At 51.2% G+C, this 22,599-nt stretch overlaps 1 protein-coding gene across 1 annotated transcript; it reads right to left on the bottom strand.

The window, feature by feature from the left end:
* Positions 1 to 6,381: 6,381 nt before the first annotated feature.
* On the bottom strand, positions 6,382 to 7,580 carry LOC119353151 (abscisic acid receptor PYL4-like). The gene has a single exon (XM_037619742.1). It carries the CDS (start codon positions 7,480 to 7,482, stop codon positions 6,829 to 6,831), a length of 654 nt encoding a protein of 217 aa, XP_037475639.1. The 5' UTR covers positions 7,483 to 7,580; the 3' UTR covers positions 6,382 to 6,828.
* Positions 7,581 to 22,599: the final 15,019 nt, after the last annotated feature.

A 22,599-nucleotide genomic window follows, 5' to 3' on the forward strand; every position in this document is an offset into this window, starting at 1 on the left:
CAACGTTACTCCGCCTCCCTGGCCTATTTTAAGCAGGGTTACACTACCCTCCTCACCGGATGTCCTCTCCAATCCATAAACCCTCTCATCCTCGCCAAGCCTGCTACAATGGATGAGGAGTTCTAGCGACAACTAGAGTTCCTCCTCGGGCGATCTCTCTATGACCACGGTCCAGCACCGGCCGCACCACCTCGCTGCCGCGTTCCACCAACCCCTGTTGCTACTGCCACGTCCAAATTGGAGGCCACGTCAAGGAGGAAGAGCCGTTGTCGTTATCGCACAACATGCTCGACTGCTTCGACCAGTCGATGTGGTGCGACAAGTAGGGTGTGTCGGGACGCCGCCCCATCGCAGAGAAGTAGGAGCCCTCCCCCATGCTCATGAATGCGCGCAAGCAGCCCCCTGCATTCCCTCGGACGCGGTGGCGGCAACACGTCGTCATGCAACGCCCTGGTGGCGGCCTAATCAGCGACGCAGGAGGCGGAGTGGTGGGACACGTCAAGGGTTTTGTTCGCAATGTCCGACGTCGCGCTGGACTTGGTCCTCGTCCAAGACATCCGCGTGGCGCCGGTGCTGCCTTAGCGGCCAACTGGTCAAGATCGGCGTGGCCGTGTCGCTGCGTGTCGCCGTCGGCACGGGCAAGAGGAGGGGTGGCAGAGGAAGCCGAGCGACTGCGCCGTGAGGGGCAAGCCAAGGCCAATCAGGGTTGTCACGGCTCCTGCGTACCCTTCCGTCGCTGGAAGGACCACTACAAAGATGGAGCGGATGACTACAAAGATGGAGCGGATGACGACGGCGCTCCAGCCGGCCAAGGGGCCACGAGCACGAGGTTACTGTCCGATACCTTGCTGCTTTTTTGTTTTACAAAAATAGTTAGTTGAACGAACGAAATATTGTTTGATTTATGTAAATATATCAAATTTTTATCTGGTTTGCATGAAAATGGTTTGTGTTGCATGAAATTTCTCTGTTTAGTTTAATTTATGTGCGGACGTTTTGGTGTTTGTGGTTGGATGACCGACTCTTGTATCCTTGTCTGCTAACTTGTACACCGGCCGTGCGTTCATGAGATGCCCTAATTAAATTGGGCTCTCATCGGGAGGCTGCTCTTTATTCACACCGTACTCTTGTATCCTTGTCTGCTAACTTGTTACCGGGGAAGCAAGGCAAGCTGCATGTTACCTGAGTACCGAACTGGATTGTGCATGCCGTGACCAACTACGTAGTACGTGGCATGGATATGTATACTGATCTGGCGGCCAAGATAAAGGCAATCCACTTGGGTAACAAACAATCCAGTCGGTTTGGTTCATTGTGCAAAGGTGCAAGTCACACATGCATGAACATACTTTTCGTGGATCGTCCGTCAGCAACAATGGGGCGTAGTGCAGTGACAACAGAAGATCTGACGCATGCACACATTACGTCTACATAAACTAATGGAGGAGTTATCTTTGCTGAATATTGCTCAAGTCGCTTTTGGCAATATACACAGCGTTTTTAATAATAAAAATTATACTTATAAGTTAGGTCAGCCCAGGTGTGCGTGCTTGTTACCGGAGAAGCAAGGCAAGGCTGCATGTTACCGAAGTACTGAACTGGATTGTGCATGGATCTCATCATCTGAAGCCTGGATATGTATACTGATGCCTGGTCTAACAAACAATCCAGCCGGTCCAGTCTGCAAAAAGTGCCAAAGTGCCTCCTAATGTCCATGTTTTTTAGTGGCTTATTATTCGTAACAAAAGTTTAACCAGGGATGACGACCTGGCTAAACGTAGGCATGTTTTTTTTCTTTTTGAAAAAGGGGTTACCCCGGCCTCTGCATCAGAACGATGCATACGGCCATCTTATTAAAATAAATAAATAAGGTTGTAATAAGGTCTCAAAGTCTCGAACTGAAACAAAAGCTCACTCAGAGCCAAATAGGCTAGAAACACAAACTAGCCAAAACAGGGGCGCCACAACCGACTGGCTAACGCAAGATAGGTAAACTAATTGCCTATCCTACTACATGACCGCCATCCAAACCGGTTGAAGATATCCCGAACTACCATCTCCCAGCGGATAGATCCAGTAACCAAATGCTCCCTGGCCTCCATCGGAGTGAGTAGAGATCACGAACGGATCAATGCCGTGGCTCTGAAGATAACCTGCATAAAATGACTAAACGTAGGCATGTAGATGATACTTCGTGTGTATTTTGCAATGAACCTGAAAGTATCTAACACTTGTTCTTTGACTGTATACTTGCACAACAGATGCGGGTTGTGGTGGCAGAGAGTATTGATATTCATGTCCCCAGCTCCTTTTATTCCTTGCTTTCTTTCTCGAAAGTTAAGAAACGTTTTGATGCTGAAAATTTGGTCACTTATGCTGCCTTATAGAGCTTATGGCTTTTGCGAATTGACTTTGTGTTCCAGGAGCGAAGATGGCGAAGCATTCGATGCATCCTCGATCTGGTGGGCTCCACAATTCGATAGTGGAAAATCCTATGCTCAGACAATCAAGTTGCGCTCCTGTTTCGCTGGTTAAGACTGCTCGATCATCTGCGAGGGGAGCTGCTTAGAATAGCCTGGGTTGCTAATCTTTAGGAGAATTTGTCAGCAGGAGACAATTTTGTTGCGCTGTAATTTTTAACTCCATTGCATGCCCCCCTGATCCATGTGTTGCCTGCGAGGTTTTTCTAAACCCTGTAATAATCTGTTGAAGTTAGTTCGAACCCTACCCCCACTCCTTCCCTAACCCTACCCCCACTCCCTCTCCCATGCAGCGCTGCCGCGCCGCACCGGAACGTCCCCGCACCCTTCCTCCGGTACTCTCCAGTGCCCGATCCCCTACCGCCGCCGCTGCCGCCGGGGGAATCGCAGGCAAAGCCTGTGTGCTGCAGGGTGGCGGCGCGCTTCTCCTCGGCCAGCGCTTCGGTCAGGGTAGCGGTGGTCCACGCCGGCCAGACCTACGGCAGTGGCGCGGGGCGGCGATGGCCGGATTGGCATGCTGGTGGTGGCGTACATCGACGGATCCAGCGACGACGGCTTGGGTGCCCGATCTGGGCCCATATGAGCTTCGGCGGGTCGAACATGCGGATGTCGTGTACCATCCTGACCGCAACACAAGGAAGTCGGGGGCTCCAGCCGTTGGCGTGGCGATGGTGGCCACCTCTTTCGTCGGAGGTGGTCGGCCCGAGGCTGGGTGGTCAAATCTCGATATCCGTCATCTGGTCCAGGCTGCGAGTTGGGGAGACATAGTTGCCGGTGAAAGCCGAGCCGATGGTGGCGTTCTGCACCGATACCTTGATGAAGGCATCGTCGTGTAACTACTGTCGACTCACTCGTGCTGCTTCGGGGCAAACCCTAGGATCTGGTCTTCCAAATCGAACGATGGCAGTACTGCGGTGTCGTTTCTCTCTTGGGAGCATCGTTTGTGGAGCAGCGGTGGAAGACAGAGGCCAGAGGCAGGAGGTGGAGCGGTTTCGTCTTGCACGGAGCTTCGGTGGAGATGTCAACTCATGCCTGGCCGACGGGTGCTACGTTGTGTCATGCTTGGTCGGCAGGTTCTACGGACGACAGATCTTCCAGAGTCTTCGCGTCTGGATAGACGAGCGCAAGGCAGTGGTGTCGTTGAGCGTCATGGTGGGGTCGACGGATGTCCGGACTGGCAAGGATGATGCGGATCTCTCTTCTGAAGATGGGTCAGCGGTTCGATGATGATGGTGGCTTCTAAAACGTGTGGATATGGTGTGCGCTTCAGATCTGCTGCACCGGCGGTTAGTTCCGATACGTTATGTGGATGGATCGGCGACGACACCGGTTTTAGATATGGAAAGTGAGAGCAATCCATATTATCGAGTTTGTAGGTGTGAGTGATGGTTTCGGATGGCTTGATGTATGTTCTTGTCAGACCTTTATTGAATAATTAATAAGAATGAATGCATGCATCGATTGATGCAGAGGTATAGGTTTAACCTCCTTTTCAGAAGAAGAAAAAATGCTGCAGCTACTTTGGGCTGTGCTGAGAGCTGTTAACCGTCACTGTTTTGTGTTGCCTTGGCTTAAGAAAAAGTTGGGGCGGGGGAAACCCATATGTTGAACCTCCATCATCACTGACCTCCATACACCCGTCAGCACAGCGTCCATGGCCGTAGTGCAGCTGTGCAGTGATAACAGAAGATCGACTCATCGACCCATACACACATTTACAAAGAAGCGGTTCCCTTTGCTGAAATTGCTCAAGCTGCTTTTGGCAATATGCAGAGCGTTGTGCACTCGTTGTGTCCAGTCCACCCAATCCAAGCTCGACCGTTGTGTCCACCCCTCAAGTTGCGGTCGCGTAGTCGCATAAATTTCTTGACAGTTGATCATTTTTTTCTTTGTTCCAGTGGGTCGGCATGTACGTACGCAGCAGCTTGGACAAGCTGCACGTTAATCAGTACTACGACTAGTTCTCCTCCCCAACTGGACTGTGCACGTTGTAAGCCTGGAGACGCACACACTAATCTCAAACACAACACACGAAGGCAAATCCACATGCAAACACCAGCAGGTAATCCATTGCCAATGCACGCGAAGGGGTAACGACGATCCAATCGGATCGGATGAGTGTGAGAGTGCAGGCCAAAGTTCCCGCGCACCCGTCAGCGCACGCACGTGGTGCGGTGACAACTCAAGATCGGCCCATAGGCACGTTGTACAATACATACACAAACCAATCAAGCAGCTCACTTTTCTTTTCTTTTGCATTCTTTGCCCGAGGCAGCAGAGCTCGGCGTGGTGTTCGCGTTGTGTCCACCCAATCCCACCCCGGCCGTACTGCCATGCGAACCCCGCACAGATATCTTCACCGTTGTTTATGTCCTCCTCTGTTCGAGTCGAGTGAGTCGTCATGCAACTTGGAGCCGGAGTGGCTACACCGCCGGATACGTTAACGAAAACAACAGCCCGGCAGGCGTGATCGAGTCGCTGAGACTCAGAGGTCCGGTCAAACCAGCTAGAACTCACGAGCATCGCAGCCGTCCAATCCATGCTTCATCCGTGACCGTGAGGACCAGCGTGTGTGGTACGATGTGAACGCCTCGGCGGTCAAAGATGAGAGCTGTCGCCTTAATTCGATCTCGGCGGCCTGCGCCCTCGTTTCAGACCGCCTGGCTTGGCATGCACACGAAGCAACCCATTTATATATACTTCTATACATCCGATAACGCCGTATGCATGCAAAGACCGGAAGACTACGTATGCGGCATGTACATACCACCACCACTTGTTTGTCCCGGTCAGCCGGCCGCAGCCAATCACAGCGCAAGGGCCTGCACAAGATAACATTTCTTTTTCACAGCGCAGCCAATCACATCGACTGGCCAGTTGGGTAAACCTGTTTGTTAATCACTCGACTGGAAATTTGAATAGATATCGTCCATGGCTGCCCGCTCCTGACTTTGGGCGGCAATCATGGGAGGAACATGCATGGCGACGGTATAAAATAGATTTCGATTGGTGCGGGCGGGCGGGCGGGCAGGGAGGCAGTGAAGCATCAAGCGTGCGTGCACATGCACGCGCATGTGAGGCCTCGGCAGGCCGTACCGTGACTGGCACGGCCGACCCGTCGCCGACCGCGCCGGGCCCGCCGCGACGGGGACGGCTCGACGCAGCGGGCCGCCGTCGCATGCCGCTGGTAACGGACGGACGGAGGAACGGAGGAGGTGCAAGAAAGCGGCGACCCAACAACCCGCTTTGACCGTCGCAGCCTCTCTAGAAGAAAAGCAAACAGAGCCATCTCAGTTAAGCCAGAGAGAGAGAGAGAGAGAGAGAGAGAGAGATGAGAGGGAGGGGGGCGGTGCAGGTGGGCGGGGATCCACTTGTGCGCGCTCACGTTATCCTGGTGGTGTCGGTTTTTGTAACGCCACTTGCAGCCCAGCCCGGCTGCATCTGCGCAGAGGGAGAGAGGGGGGGATTGAGAGGGACCGGAGAGTAAAATAAGGAAAAGTCGGGCAGGCGGAAAAGCGCAAGTTGCCTGTCACGCTCGCTCCCTCCCCTCCCGACGTACCAGTACACGGCCGCGGTACCAGTCACGTCCTCCTTTCTCTCCCTTTGGTCACTTCTCCGTCCCGTGCAAGTGGCCGGCCCGTTCCGTCCCGTCCCGTCCCGTCCCGTCCCGCACGCAAACGCACGCCCCCTACTTGTACTTGATTCATATCAATGGCAGGTTCTTGTTTTGACATCCTCAAAGAAATGGCACATGCATGCATGTATCTGTGGTTCGGTGTGTGACAAAGACCGCAATGCGTGAGGAGATAATCTTGATTCAGTCCGGCGAGAATATGACGGCTTTGGTGTGTTGTGCCTCGTTCAACATTTTGTAAATTTGACCAAATGTTAGAAGCCAAAATGGGACGAGAACACAAACACACGCATTCCACAATGGAACGAGTATATACAGAGATGTTGATGAGCCTTGCATCGGTCGAACCTAGTTTTTACTCCTCAATTTCTGTCAAATCTTATCATCGTCTTACCCAGAACAAACAAAGGGGAACCAACGAAAACTAGAGCTAGGAACACTGCTAGGGGGTGTCTCGCGATAAGGAGAAACAGCGAGGGGCCGGGTGGGAAAGCGCACCGACCGGTCCGAACCGACCCACCGACCCCTCGCCTTCACGCCAGAAAGAACAAGAGATAAATAATCGACCGCCACCACCCGCGCACCACCACCACCATGGATTTCGATTCATTAATCGGAAAATCGGAGCGCGATTTTACCGAAACGCCCCTGCGGCCGAGCCGGGCTCGAGTTGACCGCCGGAGGGAGGCACGGGCCGGCGATTGGATCGAGCGATCACGGCAGCGCGCCGTACGCGGGCCCTCGGCCGGCGAGCTTCTCGGCGGTGCGGGCGAGGGACTGGAGGTTGCACTTGACGATGGTGTCCACGAAGACGCGGGTGTCCTCGGGCGTGTTCCCGGGGGGCACGTCCACCACGTACGACTCCACCACCAGCGTCGCCGACGCGCTCTCCCCGGGCGCCGGGTGCACCGTCGTCACCGACCGGTAGTTGCGGAGCCGGTGCTCGCCGCCCACCACGCTGAAGCTCAGCACGTGCCGCTCGTCGTCCAGGATCTCCAGCCGCTCCCGGCTCGACGCCGCGGGGAGGCCCGACACCACGCGCACCTCCCGCAGCGTGCCCACGCCGCCGTCCCCGTCCAGCAGCGCGCAGCTGCGCACGAAGCTCTTGTACGCCTGCGGCTGGTCGAAGCGACGGACCACGGCCCACACGTCGGCGGCGGGCGCCGCCACGCGCTGCACCACCGCCGAGCAGCAGCACCGGCCCCCCGGCGCCGCGTGCTCGTGGTGCCGCGCCACCTCCGGCGGCACCGTCCCGTCGTGCTCGCCGCACCTGTGGGCCCCCGCGGCCGCCGCCGTCGCCAGGCCGCCGGAGGAGGAGACCAGACGGTGGTGCTGCTGCAGCGCCGCCGCGCTGTACGGCGTCGGCATCGGCTCGAGGGCGGAGCGGGTCGCCTCGCCTGCTAGCTGTTTGTTTGGTGGGATGGGTGCGCTGCGGGCTGCGGCGCTGCTTCGTTTGGCTTGGTTTGGGAGTAAATTAAAGGTGGGTGGAGCGAGACGCACTATATATATAGTGCGGAGCACCTGTGGCTCACCGGGAAGCAACGCGCTTCCAGTTGCCGCTAGTCTCCGGGGCATCACCGTCTCCTCTCTCCCTTAAAAAAAACACATTTTCCTGTGAAAAAAGAGTAAATCACATATTTTTACAGTGCCCACTTGTCTGAAAAACATTAGTTATTCAATATTGCACACTACCCAAATCAATATTTTTGCCCCTTATCTAATATGGATAACGATTATATCCGGCCGACCGCTAGAAATTCGGCGGGCACGTGTGCCGCGCGCTGTGGCCCCATGCGGCTTGAAACTGGGATCCTCTTCCTTACCTTCTTTCCACCACCCCGCAATCCATCTAGTCAACTGGATAGAAATTCGGCGGGCGCATGCGCCATGAGTCATAAGTGCCATGCAGCTAGAAACTACACCCCCTTCTTTCTTTTTTCACCGTCCCGCGATTCATCTAGCCAAGTGTGTAGAAATTTGGCGAACGCGTGTGCCACGTGCCATGGACCTCACATGGCTACAAACTACAATCCTCTTCCTTATCTTTCTTCCACCGCACCACACTTCATTTTTGTCTCATCCTTTTTTCCTTCTCCCAAAGCAAAATAGCAAAATACGGCAAGGAGTGCCCAAATAGATCACCATCTCATGCCCTCGTCGATGCAACCAACCTTACTGCATCTCTGAGCAGAGGTCATGACCGGGGCATATTAACATCTCCTTCTTTCCTACCAAAATCAAATTTTTTTATAGGAAGATGCAAATCACATTTTTACAGTGCCCACTTAACTGAAAATTTGTTATACAATATTCTACACTCCCTGAACTACATTTATTTGCCCATTATCTAATATGGATAATGATTATATCCGACCGATCAGCTAGCAATTCGGCGGACGCGTGACGCCATGGCCCCATGCGGATAGAAAGAGTGATCCCCTTCCTTATCTTTTTTCCACCATCCCGCAATCCATCTAGCCAACTGGCTAGAAATTCGGCGGGCGCGTGCGCCGCTCGCCTTGGGCCCCATGCATCTAGAAACTACGATCCCTTTCCTTATCTTTTTTTTCCATCCCTCAATCCATCTAGCCGAGTGGCTAGAAATCCGGCAAACGTGTGTGCCATGCACCACGAGCCCCACACGGCTACAAACTGCGACCCCCTTTCTTATCTTTCTTCCACCACACCGCATTTCATCTTTGTCTCTCCCTGTTGTCTCCCCTACAACGCTTGTCCTTGTTTTCCTTCTCCCCCAATGAAATACGGCAAGGAGCGTCCAAATAGATCACCATGTTATGCCCTCGTCGATGCAAGCAACCATAATGCATCTCTGAGCGGAGATCATGGCCGGGGCATATCACCGACTCCTCTGTTCCTACCAAAATCAATTTTTTTCTATAAAGAAAAATGCAAATCACATTTTTACAGTGCCCACTTTGCTGAAAACATTTATCATCCAATATTCTACACTACCCAAACTACATTAATTTCCCCCTTGTCTAATATGGACAACGATTGTATCCGGCCGACTGGCTAGAAATTCGGCAGGCGCTCGACGCAATGGCCCCATGCGGCTAGAAACTGTGATCCCCTTCCTTATCTTTTCTCCACCGCCTCACAATCCATCTACAAACTGGCTAGAACTTCGACGGGCACGTGCGCCACTCGTCATGGGCCCCATGCGACTAGAAACTAAGATCCCCTTCCTTATTTTTTCACCACCCCGCAATCCATTTAGCCAAGTGGCTAGAAATTCGGCGAACGTGTATGCCATGCACCACGGGCCCCGCATGGCTACAAACTCTGATCCCCTTTCTTATTTTTCTTCCACCGCACCGCACTCCATCTTTGTCTCTCCCTGCTGTCTTACGTGTCGTGCTTGTCCTTTTTTACTTCTCCCACAGCAAAATACGCCAGGGAGCACCCAAATAGATCACTATGTGATTCCCTTGTCGATGCAAGCAACCAAACTGCATCTCCGAGCAGAGGTCGTGGCCGGGGCATATCACTATCTCATCTCTTTCTACCCAAATCAAATTTTTCTATAGAAAGATGCAAGTCACATTTTTACAGTGCACACTTAGCTGAAAACATTTGTTATCCAATATTCTACACTCCCCAAACTACATTTATTTGCCCCTATCTAATATGGATAACGATTATATCCGGCCGACTGGCTAGCAATTCGGCATGGTGGGTGATGCCATGGCCCCGTGCGGTTAGAAACTGTGACCCCCTTCCTTATCTTTTGTCCACCGCCCCGCAATCCATCTAGCCAACTAGCTAGAAATTCGGCGGGCGCATGCGCCACTCGCCATGGGCCCCATGTGGCTAGAAACTACGATCCCCTTCCTTATCTTTTTTCCACCGCCCCGCAATTCATCTACCCGAGTGACTAGAAATTCGGGGAACGCGTGTGGCATGTGCCATGGCCCCCACACGGCTATAAACTGCGACCCCCTTCCTTATCTTTCTTCCACCGCACCGCACTCCATTTTTGTCTCTCCCTGTTGTCTGCCCTGATGCGCTTGTCTTTTTACCTTCTACCACATCAAAATACGGCAAGGAGCTTCTAAATAGATCACCATGTGATGCCCTCATCGATGCAAGCAGCCACACTTTATCTCTGAGCGGAGGTCATGGCCGGGGCATATCATTGACTCCTCTCTTCCTACCCAAGTCAATTTTTTCTATAGAAAAGGAAAACCACATTTTTGCAGTGCCCACTTAGCTGAAAAACATTTGTTATCCGATGTTCTACACTTCCCAAACCACATTTATTTGACCCTTATCTAGTATCGATAACGATTATATCCGGTCGACAGTCTAGCAATTCGGCGGGGCGGGTGACGCCATGGCCCCGTGCAGCTAGAAAACTGTGACCCTATTCCTTATATTTTCTCCACCGCCCCGCCATCCATCTAGCCAACTGGCTAGAAATTCGGCAGGCGCGTGCACCACACACCATGGGACCCATGCGGCTAGAAACTACGATCCCCTTCCTTATCTTTTTTCCACCGTCCCGCAATCCATCTAGCCAAGGGGCTAGAAATTCGGCGAACGCGTGTGCCATGCGCCTCGGGCCCGACACGGCTACAAACTATGATCCCCTTCCTTATCTTTCTTGCACCGCACCGCACTCCATCTTTGTCTCCCCCTGTTGTCTCCCATGCCGCGCTTGTCCTTGTTTCCTACTCCACAACAAAATACGGCAAGGAGCGCCCGAATAGATCACAATGTGATGTCCTCGTCGATGCAAGCAACCACGCTACATATCTGATCGGAGGCGATGGCCGTGGCATATCACCATCTCCTGTCTTCCTACCCAAATCAATTTTTTCTATAGAAAAATGCAAGTCACATATTTACAGTGCCCATTTAGCTGAAAACATTTGTTATCCAATATTCCATCCTCCCTAAACTACATTTATTTTCCCCTTATCTAATATGGATAACGTTTATATCCGGTCCACCAACTAGCAAGAGGTGTGGCACGTGACGCCATGGCCCCGTGCGGCTAGAAACTATGACCCCCTTTCTTATCTTTTCTCCACCGCCCCGCAATCTATCTAGCCAACTCACTAGAAATTCGGTGGGCGTGTCGCCACTCGCCATGGGTCCCATGCGGCTAGAAACTATTATCCCCTTCCTTATATTTTTTCAACCGCCCTGCAATCCATCTAGCCGAGTGGCTAGAAATTCGGCGAACGCGTGTGTCGTGCACCACAGGCCCCACATGGCTACAAACTGCGATCCCTTCATTATCTTTCTTCTGTCGCACCGCGCTCCATCTTTGTCTCTCAGTGTTGTCTCCCCTGCAGCGCTTGTCCTTTTTTCCTTGTCCCACAACAAAATACGGCAAGGAGCGCCCAAATAGATCTTCATGTGATGCCCTCTTCGATGCAAGCAACCACATGCCATCTCTGAGCGTAGGTCATGGCCATGGCATATCACTATCTCCCCTCTTCCTACCCAAATCAAAGTTTTCTATAGAAAAAGCAAATCACATTTTTACAGTGCCCACTTAGCTGAAAACATTTCTTTTCCAATATTCTACATTCCCTAAACTACATTTATTTGCCCTTTAACTAATATGGATAACGATTATATCCTGCTACCCGACTAGCAACTCGGCGGGCCCGTGACTCCATGGCCCCGTGCGGCTAGAAACTATGATCAACTTCCTTATTTATTCTCCGTCGCCCCACAATCCATCTAGCCAACTGGCTAGAAATTTGGCGGGCCGTGCGCCACTCGCCATGGGCCTCACGCGGCTAGAAACTACGATCTGCTTCCTTATCTTTTTTTCCACCACCCTCCAATCCATCTAGCCGAGTGGCTAGAAATTCGGTGAACGTGTGTGCCATGCTCCACGGGCCCCAAACTGCTAAAAACTGTGATCCCCTTTTTTATCTTTCTTCCACCGCACCACACTCCATCTTTGTCTCTCCCTATTGTCTCCCGTGCCGTGCTTGTCCTTTTCTTTTCTTCTCCACAAGAAAATACGACAAGGAGCGTCCAAATAGATCACAATGTGATTCCATTGTCGATGCAAGCAACCACATTGCACCTCTGGGCGGAGGTCATGGCCGAGTGGCTAGAAATTCGGCGAACGCATGTGCCATGCGCCACGGGCCCCGCACTGCTACAAACTGCGATCCCCTTCCTTATCTTCCTTCCACCGCACCGCACTCCATCTTTGTCTCTCCCTATTGTCTCCCCTGCCATGCTTGTCCTTTTTCCTTCTCCCACAGCAAAATACGGAAAGGAGCGCCCAAATAGATCACTATGTGATGCCCTCGGCGATGCAAGAAACCACACTGCATCTCTCAGCGGAGGTAATGGTCGGGGCATATCACCATCTCCTCCCGTCCTACCCAAAATGAAAATTTTCTATAGGAAAATGCAAATCACATTTTTGTAGTGCCAACTTAGCTGAAAACATTTGTTATCCAATATTCTACACTCCCCAAACTACATTTATTTGCCCCTTATCTAATATGAATAATGATTTTATCCAACCGACCGGCTAGCAATTCGACGGGCATGTGACACCATGCGGCTAGAAACTGTGATCCCATTACTTATCTTTTCTCCACCGCCCCGCAATCCATCTAGCCAACTGGCTAGAAATTCGGCGGGCGCGTGCGCCACTCGGCATGGGCTCCATGCTGCTAGAAACTATGATCCCCTTCCTTATCTTTTTTTCCACCGCCCCGCAATCCATCTGGCCGAGTGGCTAGAAATTTGGCGAACGCGTGTACCATGCGCCAGGGGCCCCACACGGCTACATATTGCGACCCATTATATTTCTTGCACCGCATCACATTCAATCTTTTTCTCTCCCCGTCGTCTCCCCGGCCTCACTTGTCCTTTTTTTTCTTCTCCCACGGCAAAATACGGCAAGGAGCGCTCAAATTGATCACCATACACTGCACCTCTGAGCGGAGGTCGTGGCCGGGGTATATCACCTTCTCCTCTCTTCCTACCTGATACGTCTCCAACGTATCTATAATTTTTGATTGTTTCATGCTGTTTTATTATCAATCTTGGATGTTTTATAATCATTTTATAGTCATTTTATATCATATTTTTGTACTAACCTATTGACATAGTGCCAGTTCCTGTTTTTCCATGTTTTTTACATCGCAGGAAATCAATATCAAATGGTGTCCAAATGACACGAAACTTCACAATGATTTTTTATGGGCGAAAAGGAAGCAGATAGGCCGTGGTTGCACCTGGGGGAGTTCCGAGGAGGGGACAACCAACCAGGGCGCACCAGGCCGGGTTGTGCCCACCTTGGGTACCCCCCCCGGACCGCCTCTTTGTTGGGGAACGTAGTAATTTTAAAAAATTTCCTACGCACACGCAAGATCATGGTGATGCATAGCAACGAGAGGGGAGAGTGTTGTCCACGTACCCTCGTAGACCGAAAGCGGAAGCGTTAGCACAACGCAGTTGATGTAGTCGTACGTCTTCACGATCCGACCGATCAAGTACCGAACGTACGACAGCTCCGAGTTCAGCACACGTTCAGCCCGATGACGTCCCTCGAACTCCGATCCAGCCGAGTGTTGAGGGAGAGTTTCGTCAGCACGACGGCGTGGTGACGATGATGATGTTCTACTGACGCACGGCTTCGCCTAAGCACCGCTACAGTATTATCGAGGTGGACTATGGTGGAGGGGGGCACCGCACACGACTAAAAGATCAAACGATTAATTGTTGTGTCTATGGGGTGCCCCTGCCCCCGTATATAAAGGAGCAAGGAGGGGGGTGCGGCCGGCCTAGAGAGGGGCGCGCCAGGAGGAGTCCTACTCCTACCGAGAGTAGGACTCCCCCCTTTTCCTTGTTGGACTAGGATAGAGAGGGGAAAGAGGTGGAGGAGAAGAAGGAAGGGGGGCGCCCCCCTCTCCTTGTCCTATTTGGACTAGGGGGAGGGGCCGCGGCCCATGCCCTGGCCGCCTCTCTCTCTTTCCACCAAGGCCCACTAAGGCCCACTAAGTTCCCGGGGGGTTCCGGTAACCTCCCGGTACTCCTGTAAAATCCAGATTTCACCCGGAACACTTCCGATATACAAACATAGGCTTCCAATATATCAATCTTCATGTCTCGAACATTTCGAGACTCCTTGTCATGTCCGTGATCACATCCGGGACTCCGAACAACCTTCGGTACATCAAAACATATAAACTCATAATATAACTGTCATCGAAACGTTAAGCGTGCGGACCCTACGGGTTCGAGAACTATGTAGACATGACCGAGACACGTCTCCAGTCAATAACCAATAGCGGAACCTAGATGTTCATATTGGATCCCACATATTCTACGAAGATCTTTATCGGTCAGACCGCATAACAACATACGTTGTTCCCTTTGTCATCGGTATGTTACTTGCCCGAGATTCGATCATCGGTATCTCAATACCTAGTTTCAATCTCGTTACCGGCAAGTCTCTTTACTCGTTCCATAATACATCATCCCACAACTAACTCATTAGTTGCAATGCTTGCAAGGCTTAAGTGATGTGCATTACCGAGAGGGCCCAGAGATACCTCTCCGATAATCGGAGTGACAAATCCTAATCTCGAAATACGCCAACCCAACAAGTGCCTTTGGAGACACCTGTAGAGCACCTTTATAATCACCCAGTTACGTTGTGACGTTTGGTAGCACAAAAAGTGTTCCTCTGGTAAATGGGAGTTGCGTAATCTCATAGTCATAGGAACATGTATAAGTCATGAAGAAAGCAATAACATCATACTAAACGATCGTGTGCTAAGCTAACGGAATGGGTCAAGTCAATCACATCATTCTCCTAATGATGTGATCTCATTAATCAAATGACAACTCTTTGTCTATGGTTAGGAAACTTAACCATCTTTGATCAACGAGCTAGTCAAGTAGAGGCATACTAGTGACATACTATTTGTCTATGTATTCACACATGTATTATGTTTCCGGTTAATACAATTCTAGCATGAATAATAAACATTTATCATGATATAAGGAAATAAATAATAACTTTATTATTGCCTCTAGGGCATATTTCCTTCAGTCTCCCACTTGCACTAGAGTCAATAATCTAGATTACACAGTAATGATTCTAACACCCATGGAGTCTTGGTGCTGATCATATTTTTCTCGTGGAAGAGGCTTAGTCAACAGGTCTGCAACATTCAGATCTGTATGTATCTTGCAAATTTCTATGTCTCCCACCTGGACTAAATCCCGGATGGAATTGAAGCATCTCTTGATGTGCTTGGTTCTCTTGTGAAATCTGGATTCCTTCGCCAAGGCAATTGCACCAGTATTGTCACAAAAGATTTTCATTGAACCCGATGCACTAGGTATGACACCTAGATCGGATATGAACTCCTTCATCCAGACTCCTTCATTTGCTGCTTCCGGAAAAGCTATGTACTCCGCTTCACACGTAGATCCCGCCACAACGCTTTGTTTAGAACTGCACCAACTGACAGCTCCACCGTTCAATGTAAACACATATCCGGTTTGCGATTTAGAATTGTCCGGATCAGTGTCAAAGCTTGCATCAACATAACCATTTACGATGAGCTCTTTGTCACCTCCATAAACGAGAAACATATCCTTAGTCCTTTTCAGGTATTTCAGGATGTTCTTGACCGCTGTCCAGTGATCCACTCCTGGATTACTTTGGTACCTCCCTGCTAGACTTATAGCAAGGCACACATCAGGTCTGGTACACAGCATTGCATACATGATAGAGCCTATGGCTGAAGCATAGGGAACATCTTTCATTTTCTCTCTATCTTCTGTAGTGGTCGGGCATTGAGTCTTACTCAACTTCACACCTTGTAACACATGCAATAACCCTTTCTTTGCTTGATCCATTTTGAACTTCTTCAAAACTTTGTCAAGGTATGTGCTTTGTGAAAGTCCAATTAAGCGTCTTGATCTATCTCTATAGATCTTGATGCCCAATATATAAGCAGCTTCACCGAGGTCTTTCATTGAAAAACTCTTATTCAAGTATCCCTTTATGCTATCCAGAAATTCTATATCATTTCCAATCAACAATATGTCATCCACATATAATATTAGAAATGCTATAGAGCTCCACTCACTTTCTTGTAACTACAGGCTTCTCCAAAAGTCTGTATAAAACCAAATGCTTTGATCACACTATCAAAGCATTTATTCCAACTCCGAGAGGCTTGCACCAGTCCATAAATAGATTGCTGGAGCTTGCACACTTTGTTAGCTCCCTTTGGATCAACAAAACCTTCCGGTTGCATCATATACAACTCTTCTTCCAGAAATCCATTTAGGAATGCAGTTTTGACATCCATTTGCCAAATTTCATAATCATAAAATGTGGCAATTGCTAACATGATTCGGACAGACTTAAGCATCGCTACGGGTGAGAAGGTATCATTGTAGTGAATCCCTTGAACTTGTCGAAAACCTTTTGCAACAAGTTGAGCTTTATAGACAGTAACATTACCGTCAGCGTTAGTCTTCTTCTTGAAGATCCATTTATTCTCAACTTCTTGCCGATCAATGGGCAAGTCAACCAAAGTCCAAACTTTGTTCTCATACATGGATCCCATCTCAGATTTCATTGCCTCAACCCATTTTGCGGAATTTGGGCTCACCATCGCTTCTTCATAGTTCGTAGGTTCGTCATGGTCTAGTAACATAACTTCTAGAACAGGATTACCGTACTACTCTGGTGCGGATCTTACTCTGATTGACCTATGAGGTTCAGTAACAACTTTATCTAAAGTTTCATGATCAGCATCATTAACTTCCTCACTAATTGGTGTAGGTGTCGCAGAAACCGGTTTCTGTGATGAACTACTTTCCAATAAGGGAGCAGGTATAGATACCTCATCAAGTTCTACTTTCCTCCCACTCACTTCTTTTGAGAGAAACTCCTTCTCTAGAAAAACTCCGAATTTAGCAACAAAAGTCTTGCCTTCGGATCTGTGATAGAAGGTGTACCCAACAGTCTCCTTTGTGTATCCTATGAAGACACATTTCTCCGATTTGGGTTCGAGCTTATCAGGTTGAAGCTTTTTCACATAAGCATCGCAGCCCCAAACTTTCAGAAATGACAACTTTGGTTTATTACCAAACCACAGTTCATAAGGCGTCGTCTCAACGAATTTCGATGGTGCCCTATTTAATGTGAATGCGGCCGTTTCTAAAGCATAACCCCAAAACGATAGCGGTAATCAGTAAGAGACATCATAGATCGCACCATATCTAGTAAAGTATGATTACGACGTTCAGACACACCATTACGCTGTGGTGTTCCGGGTGGCGTGAGTTGCGAAACTATTCCACATTGTTTCAAATGAAGACCAAACTCATAACTCAAATATTCTCCTCCACGATCAGATCGTAGAAACTTTAGTTTCTTGTTACGATGATTTTCAACTTCACTCTGAAATTCTTTGAACTTTTCAAATGTTTCAGACTTATGTTTCATTAAGTAGATATACCCATATCTGCTTAAATCATCTGTGAAGGTGAGAAAATAGCGATATCCGCCACGAGCCTCAACATTCATCGGACCACATACATCTGTATGTATGATCTCCAACAAATCTGTTGCTCTCTTCATAGTTCCGGAGAACGGCGTTTTAGTCATCTTGCCCATGAGGCATGGTTCGCAAGTACCAAATGATTCATAATCAAGTGGTTCCAAAAGTCCATCAGTATGGAGTTTCTTCATGCGCTTTACACCGATATGACCTAAACGGCAATGCCACAAATAAGTTGCACTATCATTATCAATTCTGCATCTTTTGGCTTCAATATTATGAATATGTGTATCACCACTATCGAGATTTAGCAAAAATAGACCACTCTTCAAGGGTGCATGACCATAAAAGATATTACTCATATAAATAGAACAACCATTATTCTCTGATTTAAATGAATAACCGTCTCGCATCAAACAAGATCCAGATATAATGTTCATGCTCAACGCTGGCACCAAATAACAATTATTTAGGTCTAATACTAATCCTGAAGGTAGATGTAGAGGTAGCGTGCTGACTGCGATCACATCAACTTTGAAACCATTTCCCACGCGCATCGTCACCTCGTCCTTAGCCAATCTTCGCTTAATCCATAGCCCCTGTTTCAAGTTGCAAATATTAGCAACAGAACCTGTATCAAATACCCAGGTGCTACTGCAAGCATTAGTAAGGTACACATCAATAACATGTATATCACATATACCTTTGTTCACCTTGCCATCCTTCTTATCCGCCAAATACTTGGGGCAGTTCCGCTTCCAGTGACCAGTCTGCTTGCAGTAGAAGCACCTTATAAAGATGCTCTACAGGTGTCTCCGATGGTGTTTGTTGAGTTGGCATAGGTCGAGATTAGGATTTGTCACTTTGATTGTCAGAGAAGTATCTCTGGGCCCTCTCGGTAATGCTCATCACTATAAAGCCTTGCAAGCAATGTGACTAAAGAGTTAGTTACAGTATGATGCATCACGGAATGAGTAAAGAGACTTGCCGGTAACGAGATTGAACTAGGTATTGAGATACCGACGATCAAATCTCGGGCAAGTAACATACCAATGACAAAGGGAACAACGTATGTTGTTATGCGGTTTGACCGATAAAGATCTTCGTAGAATATGTAGGAACCAATATGAGCATCCAGGTTTCGCTATTGGTTATTGACCGGAGATGAGTCTCGGTCATGTCTACATAGTTCTCGAACCCGTAGGGTCCGCATGCTTAACGTTCGATGACGATCGGTATTATGAGTTTATGTGTTTTGATGTACTGAAGGTAGTTCGGAGTCCCGGATGTGATCACGGACATGACAAGGAGTCTCGAGATGGTCGAGACATAAAGGTCAATATATTGGAAGGCTATGTTTGGACACCGGAATGGTTCCAGATGAGTTCGGGCATTTATCGGAGTATCGGGGGGGGGGGGGTTTACCGGAACCCCCCGGGGAGTCAATGGGCCTTATTGGGCCTTAGTGGGAGAGAGGAGGAGGCGACCAAGGTGGAGGGCGCGCCCCTTGTCGGTGTCAAAACCAGCGGATATCGGGTAGGGGGTCCCGAACTGTGCGTCTATGGTTGATGGTAACAGGAGACAGGAGACACAATGTTTACCCAGGTTCGGGCCCTCTCTATGGAGGTAATACCCTACTTCCTACTTGATTGATCTTGATGAATATGAGTATTACAAGAGTTGATCTACCACGAGATCGTAATGGCTAAACCCTAAAAGTCTAGCCTGACTATGATTATGATTGTATATCGATCCAGACTAAGCCCTCCGGTTTATATAGACACCGGAGGGGACTAGGGTCGTACAAGGTCGGTTACAGAGAAAGGAATCTTCATATTGGGTCACCAAGCTTGCCTTCCACGCCAAGGAGAGTCCCATCCGGGCACAGAAGAGAGTCTTTGGTCTTGTTTCTTCACAGCCTATTAGTCCGGCCCATGTCCAATAGGCCGGACGCTCGTGGACCCCTTAGTCCATGACTCCCTCAGTAGCCCCTGAACCAGGCTTCAATGATGAGGTGTCTAGCGCGCAGATTGTATTCGGCATTGCAAGGCGGGTTCCCCTTTCCGAATAATGTCAGTGTTCTGGGAACGGGGGTCCCCAGACTTGCCTGCATGCGGCCCGCGGCGTGGCTGATCCAGCAGGCCGTACGGCCCATCTTCACCGACAAAGCGCCCAAGACCCTCGCGAGGGGCCAAGCCTCGCGAGGCGGACGATGCAAGACCTCCTCTGGAGTGGCCTGGCTAGGCAGGTTCTCGTGACGTGAGCCATGACGATCGACACCAGGCGGGCGCCAGCACGCACAACGTCTTTGTTTTCTCTTTGGTGCAAAGGGGGCAAGCGCAGCCGCGGAGTACCAAGGCCTCAGAAAAAGGCTGCCATTTCGGTGCAACAAGACCAAGACCATGGACTGCAAGAAGGAGGTCACCGTGGAGCCCAGAACAGCGTCACCACCAGAACTTTGTGCAGGCGAAGACTACTTTTGTCGGGATAGCTTGTACTAGCTGTCCCCCTTCAAATTAGCCCGCCATTGTTGGCTCCCTTCCCGCTCGATATTTGGGAAGAGGACCAGGGCCTCTATAAATAGTCTAGCCACCACAGTAGAGGGGGACGACCGGGTTTGGGCTTGATCGAAGCGAGGGAGGAGGATCTCATCTAGCTAGAGAGAGACCACCCCCCCCACACACACAAGCTCGCCGAGCACAAGAACGCCTCAACCTCGGGAGGTTGTTCTTCCCTTGTATTGTTCATCATCAACCCAAGAGGCAATCCACCACCACCACACTGGAGTAGGGTATTACACCACAATGGTGGCCTGAACCAGCATAAACCCTGTGTCCTTCTGTGTTGTGAGTTCGTCGAGTTCGTCCGCAAGATTCTAGCGAGTTAGAGCTTAGATTGGTTGGAGGGAAAGACTTCGCACGCACCCTAGTGTTCGAACCTTAAGGGTTTGCCGGGACCCCATACCCCGACATTTGGCGCGCCAGGTAGGGGTGCGCCGTAGCTTCCCCACCATTAGTTCGTCGCTCCGTTGATCCGTCATCTCCATGTCGGACGCTCGCCGCGCTCGAGCTGAGCGTCGGGCCACCCTAGCCGCCCGCGTCGCTCAGACGGCTCCCATCGGCGGGCCGCCTCGTCATTCTCCATCCCCTGCCGCCAACGCTGCCACCGGTCCGGTGGGAAACGAGCAACAGGCGTCCTTGCAACATCCTTCGGTGTGGCAGAACGGCCGCACCGCTACTCCATCACTCACTCCTGCTGGCTCTTTGTCTCACGTGCATCGTGCTCCCATGGAGGCACGGGCCGCCCTCATCATGGAGAACGAGCTCCTGCATTACCGCCCCGTCGACGACGTCTATGAGGAGTGGCTCGACCGCGTCGCCGAGCTTGTCCGTGCCGCGGGGGGCTCTCTGGCGCCGTCCCACTCTCTGCCTCCCCCTCAGCAGGCCACGGGCGACGGGGCCCGTGGTGTGCCTCCACCGCCTCGACCCCAAGACGGTGCCTTGGCGCCAAGGCGCGCGCCTCCGTGGCGTGATCCGCCGCGCCCGGCGCCCGTGCGTGAAGAAAGGAGCTGCCAAGAAATCCCGCGACCGCGAGAAGCTGCACCAGCGCTCCCCGCGCCACCTCGTCAAGACCACGCGCTGCCTGCGGTGGCGCAGTGCAGACCTCGCCAAGACCAAGCTCCGCCCCCGAAGCGGGCCCCGGCAACCACGACAGGTTGTCGCGCCTTCACCCCTGAGCTCCACAGCGTTGCCTAGCCAGGCAAGTTCAAGCCAGATATGCCTCCTCGGTACGACAGCACCGGCCGCCCCGCGGAGTTCCTGCAGCTCTATGAGTTCAGCATGGAAGCGGCCAACGGCGACGAAAAAGTCATGGCGAACTGGTTTTCGATGGTTCTCTAGGATGGGCCCCGCTCCTGGCTCCTGAACCTGCAGCACGACTCGATCTCCTCCTAGGACAAGATGCACGAACGCTTCGTCGCCAACTTCCAGGGCACTCGTGACCGCCCACCAGTCGCGGGCGACCTACGCCGCATCAAGCAATAGCCAGGAGAGACCCTCCAAAAGTACATCCAGCGCTTCAACAGCACCCGCCTCAAGATCCCCAAGGTCACGGATGAGGGAATCATCTCCGCGTTTTCCGACGGCGTCCGCGACATCAAGATGAAGGAAGAGTTGGCTATCCATGAGGAGCTTTGCACATCTCAGGAGCTGTTCAACCTGGCGACCAGGTGCGCAAGAGCTGAGGAGAGGCGCCTCTCTCTCCTCGAGCTGCCAGCTGCAGGAGTGGAGGAAAAGAAGGCCAAGGACGTGAAGCGCAAGGAGGCAGTAGTGCTCGTAGCAGAGTCCGACACCAAGCGAGGCAGAGATCAGCCCGAGTCATCCAAGAACGGCCGCCCATTCTGTGCCTTTCACAACCTGAACACCCACAACACCGGCGACTGTCAAGAGCTCAGAGCCATTCAGGAAGGACGCTTCGGTCGACGCCCCGAGCGCAACAACCGGGGCTACGACCGCGGAGGAGGACGCGGAGTCGGACACTGGGACGACCATGGCCCGCGCTAGGAGTGGCGTGACCGGCCTCGTGAGGACCGCTGGTAGGACCAACCTCGCGAGGGCGCCTGGAGGGATCCGCCTCGTGAGGATCGCCCCCAGGGCAACGCTGGCCTTCCCCCGTTGCCGCCGCCAAGGAGGAACGACGACCACCACCAGGACGAAGGGGCTGGGGGCTTCCAAGAGCCGCGCGCGGTTGCCTGCATCTTGGGCGGCGCTCAGGCCCCAGCCTCTCAGCGCATCTTCAAATAGTTCGCTCGCGAGGTGAGCACGATGCTCCCCAAGCTCGAGGCGACGCGCCCGCTTTGGTGGTCCCAGTGCGCCATCACCTTCAGCTCGGCCGACCAGCTAAAGTGCGCAGCCACCGCTGGCACACTCCCTATGCTGTGCTCCCCAGT

The sequence above is a fragment of the Triticum dicoccoides genome, chromosome 2A, assembly GCF_002162155.2.
Source record: "Triticum dicoccoides isolate Atlit2015 ecotype Zavitan chromosome 2A, WEW_v2.0, whole genome shotgun sequence".
NCBI lineage: Eukaryota > Viridiplantae > Streptophyta > Magnoliopsida > Poales > Poaceae > Triticum > Triticum dicoccoides.

Excerpts from the sequence above, each read along its gene's own strand:
- LOC119353151 (XM_037619742.1), bottom strand. The coding sequence starts at position 7,482 with ATGCCGACGCCGTACAGCGCGGCGGCGCTGCAGCAGCACCACCGTCTG.